Source organism: Mastomys coucha, unplaced genomic scaffold (genome assembly GCF_008632895.1).
Source record: "Mastomys coucha isolate ucsf_1 unplaced genomic scaffold, UCSF_Mcou_1 pScaffold18, whole genome shotgun sequence".
NCBI lineage: Eukaryota > Metazoa > Chordata > Mammalia > Rodentia > Muridae > Mastomys > Mastomys coucha.
This window is the reverse complement of record NW_022196900.1, coordinates 46137025-46159977: the sequence shown is the minus strand read 5'-3', so window position 1 is coordinate 46159977 and position 22953 is coordinate 46137025. Positions and strand designations below refer to the sequence as shown.

General features: G+C 41.9%; 1 protein-coding gene across 6 annotated transcripts in view; it reads right to left on the bottom strand.

Annotated features, from left to right (window-relative positions):
• The window catches only part of Adamtsl1 (ADAMTS like 1), an 895122-nt gene that overhangs the window by 69718 nt on the left and 802451 nt on the right, over positions 1-22953 (bottom strand). For all 6 annotated transcript variants that reach the window (XM_031377794.1, XM_031377795.1, XM_031377796.1 and 3 more), the window contains 3 exons: positions 21503-21656; positions 19558-20683; positions 5236-5363 (listed from right to left, as the gene is read on the bottom strand). In XM_031377794.1, the coding sequence (XP_031233654.1) occupies positions 5236-5363; positions 19558-20683; positions 21503-21656 (1408 nt within the window). The remainder of the gene's footprint in view (positions 1-5235; positions 5364-19557; positions 20684-21502; positions 21657-22953) is intronic.

Genomic DNA, 22953 nt, shown 5'->3' with positions numbered 1-22953 from the left:
GTAGTGTGGTGGTGTGGTGGTGGTGGTGATGGTGTGGTGGTGGTGGTGGTGTGTGGTGGTAGTGGTGGTGGTGGTGTAAAGCTTCATCATTATTAGGCCCAACAATGAAGATTAGTAGCAAAAGACAAAGTATTGTATGATTCCATTTATGTAATCAAACATAAACCTCTTCAGGATAGACAGCTTTGTAGAGGCAAAATTCTTTGGAGTTTGCCTGGGAGATTAGAGAGTGATAGCTAAGGGGTATGAAATTGATTTGGGGAGGAATGAGAATGTGCTCTAGAGGTGAATGTGATGACAGATGCAGAACTTTGAATATACCATATGCCATTGACTTCTGTGAGGCTGTCTGCTATATATAGACAATACCCTGATGAAACTTTCAGAAACAAAAGACACCCTCATTTTTGGAAATAGTTACAAAAAGATACAGACTTGAATAAATATCTGAGCTGTGCACTCACAGTGGAAGGATTCTAGAAAACATAATTCAGATCTCAAGAAATCTGAAAAAAGATTTGTAGTCATTCAGGGTCACATCATGGCTACTAGTTAACCTGAGCAAGTATGGGAATGAATGGGAATTTCCTTACCTTGAAATTCTGTTTACTCAGTGTGTTTTGGTATAAATCCTATAGGGTCCTGAGCACCAGAAGACGGGAGTGTGGCTCACGGTCCTTTTCTGAACATGTCCTGGCTGCCTTGGCTCTATTACTAATCTCTTTAGGTATTTCTTTTTGCCCATGCCAGAGTGTCATGGTCCTTGGGTTCCTGCCACTATCTTTTCTAATTAATCAAGCAAACTTGACACCTCAGGAGAACAGACAGCTAAGCGTTCTGCCATTTCCTTTGCCTGTTGTATACAGAGTCCTAGACAAAGGAAGCATGGCGGACATGGAGCTAGACAGTTGCCTGTCCTAAAAACCACAACAAAGGCATGCTGCATCCCTCATCTGCCCAACTGCCCATCCTTCTGTACCCTCCTAGACAGATGAGGTTTTTCTTTCTCCATAGGGTTGAGAAGAGCCTCCCCACAATACTTTCTGGTCTCTTATTTGTTTCCCCAAGTCTTCTTGGGAGCCAAGTAAATTTGCTGTATTCTCATATTTAGCTTTAAGTTTAATAGAAGTACAGATTTTGGTAGACTCTTTATGCTTCTGTACTTAAGAAGTTAAGGCGTTGGTCATTTACCATTCTAGCCAGTAATAAGGTCCTTTTAGTGGCAGATTGATTCAGTCAATGGCTAGCTAGCATCATGTGACTCAGGTTACCACTGGAACACAGTCAAACTTGTCTAGCTTTCTTTGTGATCTGGGCACTGGAGAAAAGTTTCTTTTGTCAGACTTTGCCCTTTTTGAGTCTAACTTGATGAAGAAAACTTTCTAGTTAGCAATTGCTGGTTTCAAAATTTGAGGACCACCAATTTGAAAAAGACTTAGCATTATGAAAAGCTTACACAAATACTTTTTTTTTTTATTGCAGCTACTAAATCATGATGAGGAAGGGTAGAGAAAGAATTTCAAAACAACTACCTTTCAGTTTCATTTTCTTAGCAGGGTCTCTCTGATCTCTTTATTAGACACAAAATGTGTCAGCTACTCAACTCACAGAAAGACAGGAAACCTTGCCAGGAAAGGAGAAGCATTTTCTAGCTCCCTGTGCAAACCTGAGATGAGCTCATCTGAGCTCTCTCCTTTCCATGACAGATACACCCACCCACCCCTTAGCTCTCATCTTCTCATTTTCCATTGATGATGCCAAGCTGGCCTTATAGTATCTTTTTCGTGATCTTATAAAATCAATGACAACCAGAAACACTTCCGTTTTGGGTATGACTTCAGCAGCGGTCTACACCTGGAGAGGCTCTCATCTGTATTGGTAAGTGGAGCTAACTGAGCCAGACGGAAGCAATTTACCAGGAAACTACTGCTTTGCTTCAAAACACTGCCAGTGCTATTCTGGTTGGGAAGGCTTCCTAGCACTGTGACTCAATGCAGATTCTCACTGGCCAAGATGGTGTTCCAATCTCTTGCTGCTATCTGTGCACATCAAAAACTTCTCTTTCCCTAGCACGGTTATACCTGTACATTAAGTAAGTGGTACTCAGAATGAGACTTGGGCCTCTCCCTGTGTCCTCATCACAAGCTACCTCCCTTGCTGGAAACAGTTCTTATCAGAAGCCATCTCAGTTTAGATTTACCAACTGTAAATTTACAAACTGCTTGAGCAGTTTATAGTTGGCTAAGTCAGCTTATCTAGCTGCCTGAAAGACATCGAGAGAAGTGGCCTTCACAAGGTAAGCATTGTGTCTCTGAAAAAGGGTTTCTCTATGCTCTAAAGATTAGTTGATTCTGGTTTGACATTATAAATAGTAATTCTAGCTAACAAGCAGTGAACACTTAAGATATGCTGGGCATGATCTAAGCATTTTACACGAATGAGTTAATTTAATCATCACAGACTACTTCTGGGAGATACTGGTGATTCTCATGGCTGGACTGATGAAGAAATGATGTCAGCAAGTTAAGAAACTGCATAGGTTCTTTCTTAGGAAGTGGCCAAGTGTGATGTAATACACTCTGTGGCTCCCTGAAGCTACACAAGGGGGCACCCACCAAAGCCTGTACTTTTTTTAAATGAAAGTATCAGGACACTTATTTATCTAGCACCTCAGTTTTCTTTCTATTTGACCTACATTTAAATGGAAGTCCAGAAAAATAACAAAACAAAACAAAACAAACAAGAACACTGCAATTTCTCCAAGTGTATAAGCAGCACGAGAATTTACAAGAATCTTGCCACAAGGGAACTAAGTTAGTGTTGAAGACTCAGGTTAAAAAACAGCGTGGACCCAAAGCTGTGCTGATGTTTCCAGTCATGGGACTGTTCTCAGGGGCTTTTACTTTAGAAGAGCTAGAGAAAGAAAGCTAACCTTTACTGACTGTGAATAATGTTACCAACACTGCTATAAGCGCTTTTATTCACACACACACACACACACACACACACACACACACATGCACACACACACACATGCACACACGTGCACACACACACAGAGAGAGAGAGAGAGAGAGAGAGAGAAAGAGAGAGAGAGAAAGAGAGAGAATAAGATAATTACAACATTTCTCCCATTCCTTTCCTTCCTCCAAATCCTCCCTTATATTCCTCTCCTCTCTCCTTCAAATTCATGGCCTGTTATTGTTATTGCATACATACATACATGCATACTGACATATATTCCTAAATATAATTTCCTTGATGTTACTTGTATGTATGTTTATGGCTGAGTATTTGGCTCTGGATAACCAATTAGTGTGCTCTTTCCCGGGGAACACCTACCTCTCCTATTCCTAATGTTTGTCAGTTTAATCTCACACCACCTCATAATTTCACTGATACCCAAGACTCTGAGGCACACCTTTTCCCACAAGATCATGTAGCTAATAGCAAGTATTACTGGTAATCAAACGTAGAAGTGTTCAATATTCATTCCCACCTTTAATCTCAGGTTATGTTTAGTTCATATAACATATATTGTGAAGCAGCATCTTTGTTTTGAGATGGAGTTTCACTAGGGAACCTCTGCTGACCTGGAGTTATTAAGTAGTTCAGACTGGCCCAGAACTCATATCTTCCTGTCTCAGCTTAGTAGTGTGATTAAAGGTGTGAGTTACTATGCTCGACTTGAGCAGGATCCTAGCTATTTTTCTATTTTAGGTAGGCAGTTCTACTGCATTCTCTATTCCATAAGCACCTAGAAACCCCAACCTTGAGTTTTATAACTGAGTATTTCCCAGCATTGGTGGAGGTGTAGCTGGCAAACATGATCTTTAGGCACACCAACACTTTCCATCTTGCTTTTAGAGGAGCTATTTGAAAGGTTTGTCAGGAGACTTGAACAAACTCAGGAGCTGAAGGATGGGCACGTTGTTCCTAAATCCTGGGCATGGTGTCTATGGTCATATTTCATCACTCAGCCCCTTGCTTGGTGCCTCTTTAGACCCCCTGTTTCTCTTCTCTGGCTTTGAAACTTTTGGCAGCTTCCAACAGCTTGCCTTCAAAGAGTTGAAGATGAGCCCGATGTTACAATAGCTGTGCCTAAACCCCAGGTTTCTATTCACTGTATTAAATTCCAGCAAATGAGGGTATTTAGTTCGTGGCAGAGCTGAATTGTATCTAGCTCAACATAAACAAGAGAGTTAATCCCCTACTGACTAGCAATTGAAAGTATGTCAACAGTGCCCATGTAGGTGTGGGTTGGAGAGTAGACAGCAGAAGAGATTTTAGAAGATTGTTGCTGAACATCTGGATTCTGTATAGAGAGAAGAATGAAGATTGGAACTGGAATGCAATTAGGGAAAAGCAAACGCTTTGCACACACACACACACACACACACACACACACACACACGCACACATGCACACTCGCCTGAGCAGAGTCTTTAGTCCACCTCAGGGTACCTTAGCCTGCCTTCTTCATTATCAACTTTCATCTTCCCTGTAAAGCTACTACAGGTCCCTTTCCAGATGAGCCTTAGGTCATAGGGGCAGAAACACTGTTGCAAAAACAGATATGAAAGGGAGTAGCATGTGTAACTGGAGTACATTGTGACAACATAATCCCTGCAGGGATAGATGAGGTCAGTGTGTGTGAAGCTGGCTTTGCTAGCATCTACTGAATCATCTGATTTGAGCAGCGACTGAAAAGAATAAATACAAACACATGCAACATACCACCACAAAGGCTGTTAGCCCAGGTCTAAGAAAAAGGATCCTGTCTCAATAGGTTCAGTGGGGTGTGGAGGTAAAGGGGAGCTAAGCTTTAGGAGACCTCAGCTTCTTCTTGTTCCTCACATCAGCTATGCAGAGGTGTGACTTCTGGTTGCCTGGCCACTAAGAAACAAGGTGCTGGCTCGTTGGTATCTAAGGTCTCTTATGGTTTCAAAGGCAAGGATTTGTCCCAGGCTAAGAAGTTTTATGGAAATACATTGTTTCAACACCACAACCTTGGAAGGATTGCACCGTTAGTTTCATCAATCTTAGGCACAATGTGCAGAAAGTTTTGTTGAACCTGTATAGATATGGGGAAAGCATTGGCAGGGGTACATTTGACTAAAACTCCTTTTGGGGATTGGGTCACATTTATCTATGCATCCCAGGCATGTGTGACATATTGTAGGCATTTAGTTAAAAGGATTTCTGAATAGAAGTGGACAGGGGTTTTCAGGTTACCTGCTAATGTGACAGCAATGGAGACAGAGTCATATCCCAAGGCATTTGTGGCATTGCAAGTATAGAAACCCACATCAGCTTCCACTGGTGCCAAGATCTGTAAGGAATCATCTGGCTGTAGAAGAATCCTGGAGCAACAGAAAAGAAATGTAGACCTGGTCAAGTCAGCTGACTCCTTTTGGAACTCAGTATGGGGAAGAAGTGTAGGGATGTATTGAGAATTATGTTCTAACAACCCAGAAAGACAAGATAGTATATTCAGGAAACCCAGGTTCTCTCGTTGATTTGGTTGGCATGTTGGTGATCTCAGATAGGGGTTTTGATGTTTTTAAAAGTGTGCTGACTATCTGCTCTAATGCTAATAGTTGGAACAGACAACAGTTGTTATATGGAGTATATGTAACACACAGCATGAGAGAGGATGCTAAAATAAATGCCCACACAGATTTGGGAAAGGGCTTATTATAGAAAGCAAAAAGTTGCAAGGGAGGAATGGAGCCTAGCTGGATGGTAGGGAGATCACAGGGCTTTAAGATATAAAAGAAGGCACCCTTCTGGCATTACAGCAGACGAGAAGAAGCTATGAAACAATTATTGACAAGACGATTGTTATCTGAAAGAAATGATATACCTTTCAATTCTAGACAGTAGTATAAACATCTGTTGTTTTTATTAACCTGTAAACATGGATGCAAACCACAGGTCATAATGCTTTCTTCTACCATGGTATTGCTGAGGGCCTTCTAAGAGAAGGTGCCCAGTATAACGAAGTAAAATTTGCCCTTCAAGGTCATGAAGACAATTCTAGAATAGCTATGTAATACTTTCGATATTCCTGTCTATCTAAAAAGAGTTACAAGAGTTAAATTGTGGGTACCAATAATCAACTTCAATGCTCAATTCCTATCTTGACCCATTGATTTTCTCTTTCTAGATTTATATCATTTCTAAGAACTGCATTCTCTATAGGAAGAATAGTTGTCAACTGGCTGGATCACTCAGTGCTCCTAGGGACTAGACTCCAACCAAGGAATGTACAGTGAGGGATCCATGGCTCCAGATACATATGTAGCAGAGGATGGCCTCATCTGACATCAACAGGAGGGGAGGTCCTTGGTCCTATGGGGATCCCTAGTGGGATGCTGGAGTGGTGGGGCGGGAAAGGGTGGGTGGGTGGGAGAGCATCTTCATAGAGGCAAAGGAGATGGGGGAGAGGGTAGATGTGGGATGGGGGGTTTGTGGAAGGGTAACCAGGAAGTGAGAGATCATTTATGATATAGATAAATGGAATGATTAATAATAATAATAATAATAATAATAATAATAATAATAATAATAATAATGAATTGCATTCTCTACCATGGCAGATTAGCAATTAATGGTGGTACCTTCAAGCTGATGGTTCAATGACTCATCCAGGCTGAATGAGTGTAGAAAGTGTATGTAGAGGTAGGAATCTTGAAGAGTTAGAGAGACAGGGTAGGAACTAAGATATCCAGGGCCTGGGTTAGGAAGGCCTTAGGCAGAACAGACCATTCATGCCATAGAAAAGTATTCGTGACATTTCTGGACCAGTTCTTTCCACCTTGGTGGTCCTTTCCAATTTTTAACTTCAAAGAACTACGCACTAGTGTTAACATCCATCCCTGGGAATCAAGCAGGCATCAATGGGTCACCTGTTCAAATAAGAGGAGAACTGTTAAGGAGTGGCAGTTAACTGAATGCCAGGAATTGGGTATCCTGCCTCAACAATGTTCTCCAACTGGACAACCACTCTGTTTTCTTTACTATGTCTTTTGCAGGGTCCCTCTAGGCTCAATGGCTTTGCAGTTCAGCACCTCCACTAGGCATATCTTAGTTTTTCTAAGGTACATGACATAAGGTATTGAGTCTCCTTAGCTCTGTTGTTAGATATGGGCATACTATTGTGTTGCTATTTTTCCTCCATCAGAGGGAAGGCAGGATTAGGACTGTATCCTTCAATCTAGCTATGTATGGGCAGTTCTGTTCTTAAAAAATGGAGAAGAAAACAGAATATATCAAAGGGAGGATTTGTAGTTACTTTAGTACTGTTCTAGAGCACCACTATTATACTGGGGATAGCTGTGCTTCTGCAGCCTTGAGTGGAGCTGAAGCTGTATAGGGGATGACAGGAGAGCAACAGGAGACTGTGAGGTAACTCACCCACCCATTCACACACACATTCATTAACCTTTGGATATTTTTCTCTAAGTCAGACAGTTACATGCTAGTTTACTTCAAAGAAGCTAATAAGAGAAAGATAGCTATGTAAGTTATTATCTTTGATACCAGCATCACTGTATCCTAAAGGAATCTTACCGGATGCAGCATAAGGCAATGGCATTGCTAAGTCTCTTCAGGTGTTCAAGCTGTTTTAGATTTAAAAATTGGAAAAAAAATAGTAAAGTGGACCGTGGTTTAAATCTTCATGATGTCCCAGGAATATGCATACACTTCCACACAATTGCTTTATAAGAATAGCAAAAGCAGACGGCATCAATTTAAATAGAACATAGTAGATCATATTCAATTTCACCACACTGAGAAGGTAGGGGTTAAAGTTCACTAAATCCTCAAATCCATTAGCCTGCTTGCTTCTTTACAACCATCATCATTTCTCCTTTCCTTACAGAAAGGAGTCCTTAATACTTGAAGCAGGAGGCTGGAAGAGTGTTCTTTTGAACCTTATGCTGGTCTTGCTAGGAGCTACATATCAGTCATTGGCTAAGTGACTTTTTACCATTATAGTCTATCAGCTACTAAAATGTAGGTTTAGTATGTTTCCTACTAAGCAGAGAGACTGTTACTATAATGAATAATGCAGAGAACTTCCAAACCATTGTTTGGCATTTCTATTGCCAGTATCTCTTGTGTGTGTGTGTGTGTGTGTGTGTGTGTGTGTGTGTGTGTGTGTGTTGGGTGTGAGGAAACAGAAGGGTCACATGACTTTGGGTCACATCTCCATACTCAGGTTACTTTCCCATAGAACTATTATGCTTATCTGATCTTATACAAAGGGCACTGACCTCTATGGAATCAGCTCAGGGTAGAAGAGAAATCCTATATCCTATCTACTTTTCCAAATTCTCCCCAACCCTGAACCAATCCTATTCTATTCTGTTAGGGTTCTACAGTTCACAGGAATTCTTCCTTTATGTGATTTCCCATTTGTTCTACAAAATCTTTTCAATCTACACTTTCATTTTTTTAAAGCTAGACTATAAATTATTAGCTCAAGGGTGAGGACTTTCTTATCATTTCATCTTTAATGTTCAGCAAAGTGTTGCCATGTTGAATCAGTTCTTGTTTAAGTTACCTTCAAAGCAACTGGGATGAAGGTGATCAAAACCCCAAGGACCCATGCATGGTGGAGAGCAGACTAGAACTCTATGGACTGAATTCCAAGTCAACGCTCTCATGAATTCGTTCTGTGGCCTTGGAGGAGTAATTTTTTTTTTAACTTCTCAATGACAACCTCCTATATAAATGAGAATTACAGCACCTATCTAGGGTGTTGATTCCTCATGGATTCCTGCATTTGGAGCACATAGGAAAGACTGGAAGCATGATATGCTATGAATGTGAAGTGACTGCTTTATTACTGCTGCTCTCCTCACCATGATTCCTGGTCCTCCTTCATGCTCAGGCCCACACACTCTGGATGGTGCACCACACTATTTTAATGATGTTTAGTGTTTTCTATATAGCCCAGGTTTACCTGGAACTTGCATTGCTCCTTCCTCTTCCTTCCCAGTGTTGGACAGTGGGCTTGTGCCATCATATTCAGCCTGGGGAGCACTTTTGAGATGAGTGAATGGATCAGAATTAAGGAGCTTTAAAGCAACAGCATAAACTCAGCACACAGAGGAGAGAGCAAGGGGCTGGCTGTGTAAGAGATGGGGCAGTGGAGAAGAGAAGGGGACAATGGCCACAGGGCATGCTGGGTTGGCAACAAGTGACTCCGATCTATCCTTGAGTAGGGAATTGTGGAATCAGAACAACTAGTTCTTCCATAACTGTTTTAGCCCCCCCCCCTCCGTTAACCACTAAATGAACAATTTAAAGAAAAACAGCCAGAATCTTGCAATTTTAGAAAACTATAAAACAACCAGATCAAAAGAATGAGAATGACAAGCAGTAAATTTAGGAGCAAATGGGCAAACAAGAGCGTGCACAAACAACTTAAGTGTCCTGAGTAGAGTAGGGGTTGGGTCTTTTCCTTATCTCTAGGTGAACGTTTCTTTTTCTGTTAACAGGTTCTAGAGATTATGGTAAAATGTGCCACAGAGAGGGAATGAGAACCAATGTTTATTACACAGTGCACATAGTTTAAATCATTTAATTCTCTCACCATGTTACTGGCTTGGTATTATTTTCTACATTTTGAGAGGAGGCAGAAGCTTAGACATAAGAAATTGATTCCGGTGTTGCATGCTGGGATCAGGAATGAGGAATGACTTTTGAAAACCTTATTTTTATTTAAAAAACTCGACCAAATGCAGTCATCTACTCAGGCCAACTAGGAAGGTATGCGTGCTGGCTACCTTCTTGGCAGGTGGCAATTTGTGCCGACCTTGGTAGTTATTTTAGGGAGATGGAAGCTACAATGTTTCAAGGTTTAGTTTTAGGAAGTTTGGAGCAGAAGGTGAAAAGACTGCCATTAAAATGACTATCTTGCTGGGCAGTGGTGGCGCATGCCTTTAATCCCAGCACTTGGGAGGCAGAAGCAGGCAGAAGCAGGCAGATTTCTAAGTTCGAGGCCAGCTGGTCTACAGAGTGAGTTCCAGGACAGCCAGGGCTATACAGAGAAACTCTGTCTCAGAGTGGGGGGAAAAAAACGACCTCCTCTGTGGGTGAGAATTCTTTGTGAAACCAAAAATCAGAGTAGCCATAGAGGCTTGCAGAAGAGCTTCATTTTGTGAGGATGTTTTGTGGAATTGACTGAGGCTCATGAAGAGTTTCCTACCACTGCTTGGCTAAGGCAACTTTTCAACCTTCGCTGTTCTACATGCATTTGCCAACTAGAAGTTATTTAATGCTGAAGCCTCCCAATTGTTCAGATGGAAGTACAGAAAATATTTTTGGAATGGGAAAGGCCACCTGACCACACATTCTTAACCCCGTCCTTATGCTTCTTGCCAAAGATTTTGGCTTCTTTCTCTTTAGAAATTCATAATGTCTTGAACTTGCTAATGTGGATAGTTTTATTTTCTGCTTGCTGGGTAATTCATCTCAAACTGTAAGCTGTACATGAAATGTGCCTGACTGAATTTTCTAGCTGGTGGGTAGGGGGTGTATCCAAACTCTAGCCAGCATATGCTTTTGTAAATAAAGTCTCATCAGAACACTGCATACCAGTGTGGGTACTGTCTATAGCTGTGTTCAGGCTATGGGGGCTGAACTGAGTAGCTGACACAGCTTATACCTCACATGCTTACTGTGTTGGCTCTTTGCAAGGAAATTCTGCTGACTTTCAACATGCATTTTCAATTTTGACGTGTCTCAGTGGTTTCCTCAATTTATCAAAATGGTATTTCATGTTTTTCAGAATCCTGCCATTTACTAAGGACTACACTTCTAGCATGAATCAACTAAGCACATGTGGGACCTGAAGACACCCTCTCCTAGCCTTTGCAGGAAGACCCAGAGCTGACTCTGCTGCACTTGTGCTTGTGGGTGTCCCCCTGATGTGCCTGCTCTGCCTGCCCAATTCATGATCATCATCTCTTTGACCTCCACACTCTCCCTCAGTGCTTTTCTTTTGCTGAAGCCTAACTATTTATTGGGATAGTTCCTACTTCTCTGACTTGCTATTCTTATACTTTTCAACTGGGAAAAACATTTGTCATTTCCTTTAGTTTTGTAAAGGAAATAAGCCAAACCAAACTGAAACTGGTTTATTTCCCCTCTCCCATCTTCCCTGCCTCCAGTTTTTATATTATCTACAAACTTGGAAAGTAGATTTCATGGACTTACGACTTCTACATATAGCATTATCCACAACTGTGGTTCTGAATTGACCTTGGAGGAATTTTTCATCTCATTCTCTCTCCCATTTGGAGAAGTTTCCATCTGTGGATTCTCTATGTTGCCCAAGTTAAAGCTTTCCAAATATTCCTTAATTCATCTCCTGTTCAACACTACTTTGGAACACTATCCAAAGTGTTCTGGCCAGAACACCAGTGAGAGCTTGCAGATTTCTCTCTTCTGCTAGATCAGAAATGATAGCAGGGAATGTTAGCAGGATGTGAGCATCCTCTTCTTATGCCTCTCCGTTATACTGTGTTATTAGACTCCTTTCTATAAAAATGCCCCTCAACAACTGCCCAGACATTTCTCACATTAAGAATGAATCTTCTCTCTCTTACTCTCTTACTCTCTTACTCTCTTACCCTCTCTCTCTCTTCTCTTCATTTCCCTCCCCCTTCTCTTCTCTTTCTAAGTGTTCCTGGCCAGTCTCTCTCTCTCTCCATTCTCTCTCTCTCTCTCTCTCTCTCTCTGTATCCTCCACACCTCTGCCTTTCTATATCTCTACTCCTTCCTCAACTTCCCTCCCCATGCCCTAAATAAACTCTATTCCGAGTGAAGCTTCTCTTCTTTTTTACAGTAAAAGGTCAGTAATGCAGAAAGCCACAACTGGTCAATGCGCAAAGACACTGTGGGATGCTCAGCTCTAAATGGGACAGCTATATCATATTCCTATCCCCAAAACTCAGGGATTATGTCAGCAGAGTGAGTGGAAAGAAGCTATGAGGCGGAGGTACTGGACATCTGTAGTAGAGCAGTATTTTCCAGATATGACAGAACCATGATCCACATGAATTCATAGCATCTGTGACTTCATATAGTCGATCCACACAAGATCAGAGCAACTAAAATCCCAGCATGAAAGGGAGAGGGGCTCATGAAGCCCTGTCGTTAGTTGTAGAGCTATTTGGCAGTTGGTAGCTGCTGAGAAAGGGAGAGTCAGTTTTCCTTATGGATGTGGTCCTGAGAAACTACCTATGCTCCAGCACACTGTCCTACATCCATGCAGACCAAGTGGATAGGAGTAGCAGTGGGGTTCAAAACTTATTACATGCATGTATGAAATTCTCAAAAAATAAAATAGTATCTCAGTAAATTAAAAAAGAAGAGTGAAGCTTCTTACTTTGTGATAGACCAGAAGGTCACGTGAGACAATGGCTGTAGGTCTGAATGACGGTGATTACGGACACTGACAAATGGCCATCTATCATGTATGAGGGAATGTTGCAGACATTTGTTTGGTTCTCTACTGCCATGGTTCATATGCTAAAAGTTGGTCACTATCCTGAGGCAATGCTGGGAGGTAGTGGATTCTTTTAAGAGGTGGAGCCTAGTGTGAGAAACTAGGTCATCGCATGGTGATCTTGAAGGGCTACTGGGGTTTGAGCCCTTTCTTTGCTTCTTGGCCTTTCATGAGTGGACAACTTTCTCTGCTATGTGTTTCTGTTACAATATATGCAGGCCCAAAGCCACAGGGACAAATGACAGATACTGTGATTTCTGAGAGCATGAGCTAAAGTAAATCTTTGCTGTTCTTTTAAGCCCTCCATCTGAGAAATCTTGCCACAATGATCAAAGGTTAACCTGTCTGTACCCTTGCTACTCTGAAAGATAAAATGAAAGTTACTGTCTGCTTTTATTTATATCATTTTGATTTTACTAGTAGTGAAATGGAGGTTTTAAAAGGTTAAGGCTGACTTATCAAGTGGCAACACTGGATTTGTGTCCAAGTTACTCTGAATCCAGCTCGACTGCCTATTATTGCCTTCTGTAAGTGGACTTAAAGGGAGTGGGAGAATAGGGTGGGCATATGAAAAGAAATGGAGGGGGCAGGCTTTGGGATTTAAAGGTAGAAACTCTCCAGCACTCTCTCTCTCCAAATCACTGTCCAGGCAGATTATCACCTATGAGCTGTCTCCTGCCCTGAGAATAAATAAGGGTTTTTTTCCCCCAAATTATCTAGCATCTTCATGTTCACATGAAGCTCTTCTGAAAAATTCTGCAACTTCAGGGAGCAGCCAGGCTTAAATGCTTTGAGAGCTTTATTGACTGAACTATAAGTAGTATATGCTCTTGGTTCCCTTTTGGTCTAAAAATGTTAAAAAGAGCAAAAATGCCCCTGAAGCTATGGTTTGGTCAGTAAAATTTAGATATTTTTGGAAGGTAAGGATCAAACTTTACCTCAATTTTGTTAAGTTCATTGCTGGTGCCAGTTTTGCAGAATGTGGCCATTCCTTTATATAAGGGAATTGGTGTGATCATTGTAAGTAATACTTTTGCAATCACATTCAGACTGAAGAATACTGAATTATTTGTATACACTACATACATTCTTGCTATCAGATGAGAAGGGCCCTAGTCAAATGCAGGTGAGTTCCAACTCAAAATGTGGTGATTTCTGAAGAGAACATGGAAAAAATCAATAATTTAGCTTCTTCTTACTTATGGTCTTTGTCTTTGAATCCATGCATACAATCTCTAGACAAGGGTGGCACATAGATGTGACAATTGTAATGCTTACTGAGTGCACAGTGTGCCTAACACTGTGCATATTAGTAACTGGCTTCATACAGGTGAAATGAAGCTACATCCAGAAGAAAGGTTTCCCCTAAGACAGATGGATACAAGTGAAATACAAAAGTCTTATATTGGAAGCCAGCTGGCTGGGATACTAAGTAATAATTTGTATCAGGTTTAGTTGGCTCCAATGGCTTCCTTAAAAACAATGGCAAGCCCATGTATTTAACCTAGCAAAACTCAATAAAGACAAACATAAGTCAGAAACGGCCTCAGATTGCTTTGGCTTTAAGCTCCAGCTCTGCTCTGTATTGTGGGATTTTTGAGAAAGCTCGTGTGACATCTCTCTACTACAATTTCAACATCTGTGAAACTGAGATAGTAATGTTAAAGGGTTTTAGTGAGGATTAATGATTGCCTGAAACTCACTGGGAGAGCTCTAAATATTAGCTATGATGATAATGACCAAAAAGACTTCTCCATGTGTCCAGATGTGATGGAAGGATAGGAGTTCAGAATGGGAGGTATCTGCTCTCCATTTTTATTTAATTATGTAAATGCTTTCAAGTCATGTGTCCAGTGCCACAGAATCTGAGGACTTTCTAAAATGTCTAGAAGAGAGAACATGGAGCAATGTAGCACTCTACAGTGGTTCTCAACCTGTGGGCTGTAACTCTTTTGGGTTCACATACCAGATATTTTGCTTGTCATTTGTTTACACTATGATTTACAAAGTAGAAAAATTACAGTTATGAAGTGGCAACAAAATAATTTTTTGGTTGGGAGTCACCACAGCATGAGGAACTATGCTAAAGGGCTGCAGCATTAGGAAGGATGAGAACCACTCTTTTAGGAATAGGTGTTCCTCCTTCACCTCTGCCTATCCAGAACAAAGACCACGGAGACCACAGCCTCCCAGTAATTAGGAACCTTCCCTCTATAGCTACCAATTCTACTGTTCATTCATTTCGCCTTTGTGTGCATAAAATGTTCTTAGAAATTGGGAAAAATGAGACACAATTTTAGACGTCTTCCTTTGAGAAACATGAACACAGTTCAGAAGGTAAGATAGAAAAGCAGAAAGCTAATTCTGGTTCATAATGGTAGGGAGTAAGAAAGACTTCAGACTGGGGCACATGGGGGCCCTGTATGGCATCATCTGACCTAGCCTTTGGTGTAGGCTTCTTTTGTGGAGGAGCAGGAATTAACTAGATATAGTGGTAAGAAGTTATTCATGCAAATTCATAAGCTGGAAGTAACTAGGTGTTGCTTACGGGCAGAATTCAGTGCTATGAGGTGTGATTTGGTAAGAGATGAAGCTAGAGGGATGGGCAGATGCCAGAGATAAAAGGTGCTGTGTATTGTGTAATGGTATTTGGAGCCTATTCTCAAGTGATGACAAGCTACTGAAGAAGTTTTAGTCTCAGAACAACACAGGCAGGTTTGCCAGAAAGGTTCTCTGATGCAGCATAGTGAACAAACATGGAGTGATAGGTAAACATCTGAGGCTTCAAGGGCAACTACTGTGTATATGTGTATGTGTGTGTGTGGTATACAGTACAATATATATATATATGTATATATATACAAGTATATATATATGTGTATATATATTTCCATTACAATTTCCTTTTGTTTTGAATATTTTGAATATTTTGTATATATACAGCACATATGTATATGTATATATATCCACTACAATTTCTTTTTGCTTTGAATATTTTGAATATTTTGCTTGAGTGTATAGAGTACAAATGTATATATATCCATTATAATTTCATTTTGTTTTGAATAACGTCATTAAAATGTATAAGCCATTTTTTAAAGTAATTTTTTTTAATATAACATGTGTTCAAACCCCAGCTCTCCCAGCGTCTAAGCATGAGATCTTGTGCGACTTAGTTTAATATCTCAGTACTCAATTTCATTAGCTCTTTTAATAACCCTTATTATGTGCATACATTTGTGTATGGTTTGTCCACGTGTGTATGGAGGTGCACATGTTATACATACTTATGCAGGTCAAAGGAGGACAGTCTAGGTTTTCAAAGCTTAGGAGTTACACCTTTCCTGCCCATTGGAGTTTCATACAAACTGCACCTAAACTAGTGTGGTAATTTCTGGAAAGCTACACTTAGGCCCTGTTTGTTACCTCACCACTGAGGGCTATCATTTGACTGCCCAGCAGGGACTTAGTGACATTCAAATGATTGCTGCAATAGACCCCTTACCAGGCTCCTAGCTCCTACTCACGATTTGCTACAATTCCCATGCTACAACATAGTATATATGAGTTTGTAAAACTGGGAATTAGACTGTACCACTTACTGTCTTGATTACTAGTCCCCTAAATATTCTCCTGATTCTTAGAGGCCAAAGCTTCCCTGGGACTTAGTCGTGTGACCTCCTTCCATTGCCCACTGCAGCTGATGAGTTTCTTTTGGGATTCTACAACACAACGGTCTCATTTTTCCCTCTGAGTTTTTGTATAACTTTCCATTCATCCAGAAAGCCTCTTTCTCTTGGTAACACATCCTGAGCACTCATCCTCATTTGGGTTTTGGCTTACAGAAAATCATCTTAGAGTGTGTGCCCAGAGTGGTCACCAAGGCCTTCTCTATCATCACATATTTATTTTACTTTTGTAACCAAACACTTATTACCATAGTTTCTTATTTACTGTTCCATGTTTATCTTCCTTCTCTTTCTCTTTCCCATGTGCCGTTCTTCCTACTATTTAGTATCTTTTTGGTGTCAGTTACCATCTGAGCATTAGAATAAAAGTGGTATAGAAGGGCTGTGACATCATCATCAATTAATAAATGAATATATGATGTATCAAATCACCATAGAATCCTGTAAGTCAAATACTAGAATTAAAGGGCTAGGACAGTTGGGGAGGGGGGCCTGTTGTAGATGGCATGGTCAGGAACACTCTCTCTGATATCTGTTATTGGAATAGAACTCTAAATGCGTGTACTCCTGTTTCATTCATCACAGATATTCCCACTGAGTTGACATATATAAATAGTTGGACATATTGTTCTGTTAGCATGACCAATACTGCCTTTATCCCTTTGGTTTCCTAAATAGACTGTGAGTTCCATCAATAGGAAATAAATGTTCTTTCCCATCATCCTCAATATTTAACACAGGATCAGCTGTGGTAGGGCTGGAAGAATAAAGGAAGAAGAAAATGAGGAGCACAGTGAACCAGACTGTCACAATAAACTCAGGACACCTTGGAAACTATCATCTGAGAAGTTGACATGTGCTTCTAAGAATCATGTGAATTCATTGCATAGAATAAGTTTTACATGTAAAATGGGTCAATAGCATCTGAATTATTATTCATTCTTTGGTAAGACTAATTTCTCTCATGTCAGGTTCTGGCTCTCTTTCAGCCTTGATCAGTGGTAGTCTAGGATATTTATTATACACGTTAATAAACTGGAAAGTCCAATAGACCAACAGGCTGCTGGATCTTGCAGACTCCTAGGAAGGTGGATCTGGGCACTAAGCTAAAAGCAGACTAACTGAGCTAAGTCTAGCACTAGACATTTCAGCACGTCTCTGTCTGAAGCTAAATGAGCATTTCTGAACCGTGACGGCAAAGTGATGAGGACAAGAAATGACACCCAACATAGAAGGGGTCAGCAACAGTGCACAGCAAAGTGGTCCCCATGGCGCCCATGACTCATGCATGCTCTGAGCAGATACAGTCATTCTCTTTGCTCAACTAGAACTTGGAATGCAGAATAGAAAACCAAGTTATGATCATATTTGTTAGTATCCAGCAGAATAAATTGCAAACATTATAATGTCAAACATCAGACACAGAGCTTTAGGATTTTCCTCAATTGCATGCAGTTAATTTACATTACAAAATATTTTTAAGGCTAGATCTAGGGAAGGAAATCTTTATGGTAGCAAAAACTACATAAAATATAACATATATACTGAAAATTGCAAATATATACACATAAATTTAAAAAGTACACTGTTGGTTTGTCTGAAGCCTCTGGTGTATTCCTCTCAGTGCTACCATGTTTCTCAATCACTGTCCTGGGAGACAGACAGTCCCTTAGCTTGGTCTTTAGTCTTCTTAGCATCTGGCTAGCATGTTGCTTCTTCTAAACAAGATTTCACTAAACCTTCTCCATTTTAAAGCTATTAGAGTTAGACTCTCAGCAACTAGTAAGGTGGATTGAAAGGACAAGGTAGTATTTGCTAAGTGCCAGTTCAGAAATTTTTGGTGTTTCTGAAAGTCTGTGTGTGTGTGTGTGTGTGTGTGTGTTTGTGTATGTGTGTGTGAGAGAGAGAGTGGGGAGGGAGAGGGAGAGGACAGGGAGAGAAAGAGAGGGACAGGGAGAGGGACAAGGAGAGGGAAAGGGAGAGGGAGAGAGAGCATGTGTGTGTGATCAATAGTACTCTGAGAGCATTACACATGACATTGTCTTCCTGGAAAGTGAGAACACACATTGGGATGCCTAAAAGAGTTAAAAGTGAAAACTTCCAAATAATCTCCAGTTGGGGAATTGTTAAATACATCGAGGAACAGTAATCAGCTGTTAAGAAGGCGATATGGATCTCTACACACTATTATAAACACATGAAATAAAAGCCTACTCAAAGGTTCTGAGCATGACTAACATCCCATTAAAGCCCCAAATCTTAAGTGTGTAGATGGCTTTATATAATACAATAAAACACGGAAAAACTCTAAAAGGATGTATACCAAATCATTACAAGTAGTGGTCTCTGGGGATGAGGGAAAGTTGCACTTTTACTTTATAGATTTGGATATCATCTGAATTGCTTTATAGTCATTTTATTACTCTTATAATAAAAAAATCAAGCAATATATTAAAAAACAGACATAAAATGCAGCAGTAAACACATCTGTTTAGCTTTAACAGGGCACTTTTCAAATTCATATGACCACTGAACCCTGATTGTGGAACACTCAGGAATGACTTGTGCAGGCAATATTGAAGTCCTGGTGCTCAGGTCTTTACCCTAGGCCTCACTGGCATTTGGATTTTGCACTTCTGTGGTCATTTATAAATGAGTGAAAGAGGTTCCAGTGACCTAGGAGAATGCCTGGCAAATTGTCAGTATTCTACTATACTACAGCCACTATAAAATTGAAGGGAAAAATTATGAAAATGCAGCACTGTTCTTGGTACATAGGTAGTATGTACCTAAAATTGTGGCTATTGTTATTTCTACTACCGTTGTTGATTTTAGTTTTATCAATGGCCTTGGGACAAAGAGCCAAGTAATAATTCGTGCTGTCATCCCAACAATAACATACCAGGAAACAGAGACCGTGAGACATTAGGACACAAGCAGACAGGATAGGGTGGCCTACAGGGAGTAGCTGGTGCTAGCTGCCCTCTCTCCAGCCCAGAGAGACTAAACAAATGTAGAGATGGTCCCCTTGTCCATGCTTTTTAATGGCTCAACTTGCGAGTCAGAAAAACATAATGCTGTGGCTTGGAATGATGTCCTTTTACTTAACATTCAAAGCTGTGCAGTGGGTACCTTGTTCATTTTTGGGCTCCTAATGGGGTGGGATAGTGAAGCTGTGCTGATCAGGTATAAACATGGTAGTATATTGTTCACAGACATTAAGTGCTTTTGTTTCACTCCAATGTTATCTAGCAGAAACAGGTCTGAAAGCTGGGCGGTTATTTCTGGGCCCACCCTTTCCTTTTCCCAACCCTTCTTAGACCAGGGTTCTATGTGGCTTACCTGTCACTGAACTGAACAGCATCTCCGTTCCTGGTCCAGTGGATGGTGGGCCTTGGGTTGCCTACCGCCTCACAGTGCAGAAGCACACTCAGGGTCCCGCTGGCTAGAGCCACAGTCTGCCCCAGGTGGGTGACTACCTCGGAGGCTGAGAGTTGCTGTGCTGCTGAGATCTTCCGCAAGATGGTGGGCTTGCGATGAGGCCTGCGGGAGCCACCGCCAACCTCTCCAGATGAGCTCCTTAGGGAGCTGCTGAAGCTAGAGACGTGTTTGTGAGGTGGGACGGCCATGGGAGGAAACCTCTGCTCAGAGGGCTTGGGAAGCACATCCTGGTTCTCCAAATGGCTTCGGAAGATGTCCTGGGCTAGCTGGGCCACCAGGTGCTTGCTGTAGAGGTCTCGTAGCTCCTCTGGCTGCTGGGACAGGTTCCTGAGGATGTCATCCAGACGCTTCTGCTCGGCCACCATGGTGAAGGGCAGATGCAGGAGGGCCTGTTCAGCATTGGGATCCTCTTCCGAGGATACGTTCCTTTCTGCGGAGTCCTGTACCTCCCACGAGGCCAGGAGCTCGCCTGGCCAGCCACCCTGCTCCAACAGCCTAGACACAATGTCATCATAGCGGTTCCCAGGATCTGCAGTGAGGCCGCGCTTCTCAGCTTTGCTGCCGTTGGAGAAGATGCCGTTTTGGTGTTTGTGGGTTTGCAAGGCCTCCTTTGGATTGGTCTTCCTCACCTGCAAGGCCTCCTCTTCCTCACTCCAAAGGCTCAGGGGCCTGGCCACCAGCTTGCGGTTGCCTCCAATGAGCTTAATCACAAACTGCTCCCGGGCGGGCCCTGCAGAACAAGTGTAGATGCCCGCATCTGAGGGCTTGAGGCGATGGATCTTCAGGTAGCCAAAAGGGGCCACGGTGACATGAGCGGAGCTGATGCTGTGCTGGCCATCCTTCTCCCACGTGATGAGGGGCTTGCGGAATCTGCGCGTGGGACACCGGAGCACCACAGTAGTCTTGGGAAGCAGGTAAGCAAATCCTCCCACGACGAAGTGCAGCTTCCTCTGCCTGCGGGTCTGGATGTATATGTTTCGTGCAGCTGCGATGTGAGGGCTGTGCTTGGTGGAAGGCCTGCCAGGCCCTGGTTTGAGAGGGATACCAGACCGAAGAAGAACCAAGAGCAGGGAAAAAAACCAGAGTGAGATAGGGCCACCAGAGAGGTCAGGGGGCAAAAAGGACAAACAGGGAGAACTCTCCCATTGATTTTGGTGTGTCCATCATTTACCCCGAAGGAGCTGGCTACCAGCTGTGGATCATCAGGCTATCCCACCTTCAAAACCCAGAGCACTAATGAGGTGTGGTGAGGGGGTAGCCCCACAGGAACCAAAGAGGTGGAGGTGCCTGGAGCCCTGGAGAAAGGCAGTCCTCATTAAAAGCATTTAAAGAAGAAATGCGCACTGTTAAGCGAGGCAGGCAGAGGACAAAGAGGAGCACATTTCTCTGTTAAATGTTCACCGTCTGGGCCATGCAAAGAGCCAGGGCCCAGGATAGACAGAGAGGGGAGCCCAGGATTGTTATAACTCTGGGGATTAATATTACACAGAGCAAATGTGTTTAGAGCCATTTAAAACCCCAATTTGGATAACATTAGACTTCGTTAGGAATAAAGAGGCTCTAAGCTTCCAGATCTAGTATGCCAGCAGGTGACCTTTGCTCAAGCCCTGCTAGATTGCTTTCGCAGGGCAGAAGAGAACTCAGCCCAGACACTTGAGTGATTAAGATTCCCTTTTCATCTCCAGTAGGGCACTCCAGCCACAACTGCTTTTAGTCTCTGTTGCCCCACAATGCTCCACCGCTCTGGGGCAGGGGCTCAGGGGAGGTTCTTGCCTGGTGGCTGTGGATGCTGGGTTTTTTATAATGGGGTTCCATATTCCACCCCCAAGAGTCCTGACATACTCACTTGCACAGGTTGCCAGCATACAGGGTCTGATGGAAGAAGAGAAGGGCAGGGGAGGGCACAGAGTGGAATTGACAATAGTGGAGACCCCCGTTTTCAGCACCCTCTGGCAAATGGCACTTCGAGTCTGGGTGCCCTCCCCACAGCTTACAGAGCACTGGTGGAGGAAGAAAGGATACGTGTATCAAAGTCCCAGTAACTAGAGCATTGGTTCCCTAGCTGTGGGTGGCAATCCTTTTGGGGGTCGAACCACCCTTTCACGGGGGTTGCATATCAGATAATTCTGTATATCAGATATTTACGTTATGATTCATAACAGTAGCAAAATTTCAGTTATGAAGTAGGGGGAGGGTCACCACAACATGAGGAATTGTATCGAAGGGTTGCAGGATTAGGATGGTTGAGAACCACTGAATTAGATAGGGTCTCACGGTTGTTCTGAACGGTCCCTTAAATCTATTATGCTTTACTGGGCAAGGTATCAGCCGCTGAAAGAAATGTATTTACAACAATGTAGAATATCTGTCTCACAGCAAATCTTGCCCTCTAACATTCTCTATTACTCTGTATTGTAAGGGTTTCTATGTGCGTTTAACCCATTCTTAGTTACATATGGCTTAGGCTTTAGAGTCACAGAAATATCTGTTCACTTCTAAACACAGTCATTCCATAGCTGGAAAGCTACTAAAGCTCTTGGAACTGTTTTTATTTCTATGCTTATTTTACAAGTCTGTGAGTTAAATGAGAGACTACAAGAAAAGCCAGTGCTAACCCAATATGCCTCCCGTTCACTGTCGTGAGCTGACTTTGTTTGGGGGGGTGAAGTGTCTAGCCTCCAGAATCAGTCCTTCAAATGGGGAGGCAAAAAAGCAAATGCACTGCTAAAAGGAAATAAGACTTTAGGTGGATATGAATCAAAATGACAGTGAGCTATCACTTCATGAACAGTGGGACGACCATGTTAGGAAAACAATAGTCAGTGTTGGTGAAGCTGTAGGAAAAAAAGAGAGCCCCTCACCTCATGTTGTGGCCACCCCCCAACCATAAAATTATTTTTGCTGCTACTTCATAACTGTAATTTTGCTACTGTCATGCATCATAATGTTGGTGAGAGTGTAAAGCGAGGTGCTTCCTCCCACATACTTCCAGACAAAAGAGTTTATTCATTTTGATTAAAAAATTACTATAGGACATGGCAATTCTCCTTGTAGGTATCTAATTTGGAGAAATGAAGTCTACATCTACGCAAAGACTTAGGTGCAAGTGATCACAATGGCACTGATGTCATTTAACAATATTCAACTACTTTTAATAACCATGAAGCAGAAAGAACTCATTGCCTATTAATTCTTGAATGGGTAAACCATGTATAGAATAGTTATATTAATGGAATATTATCCAGCCAAATAAAGAAGCATGATCCTTTATATGTGCTATAACATAGACAAACCTTA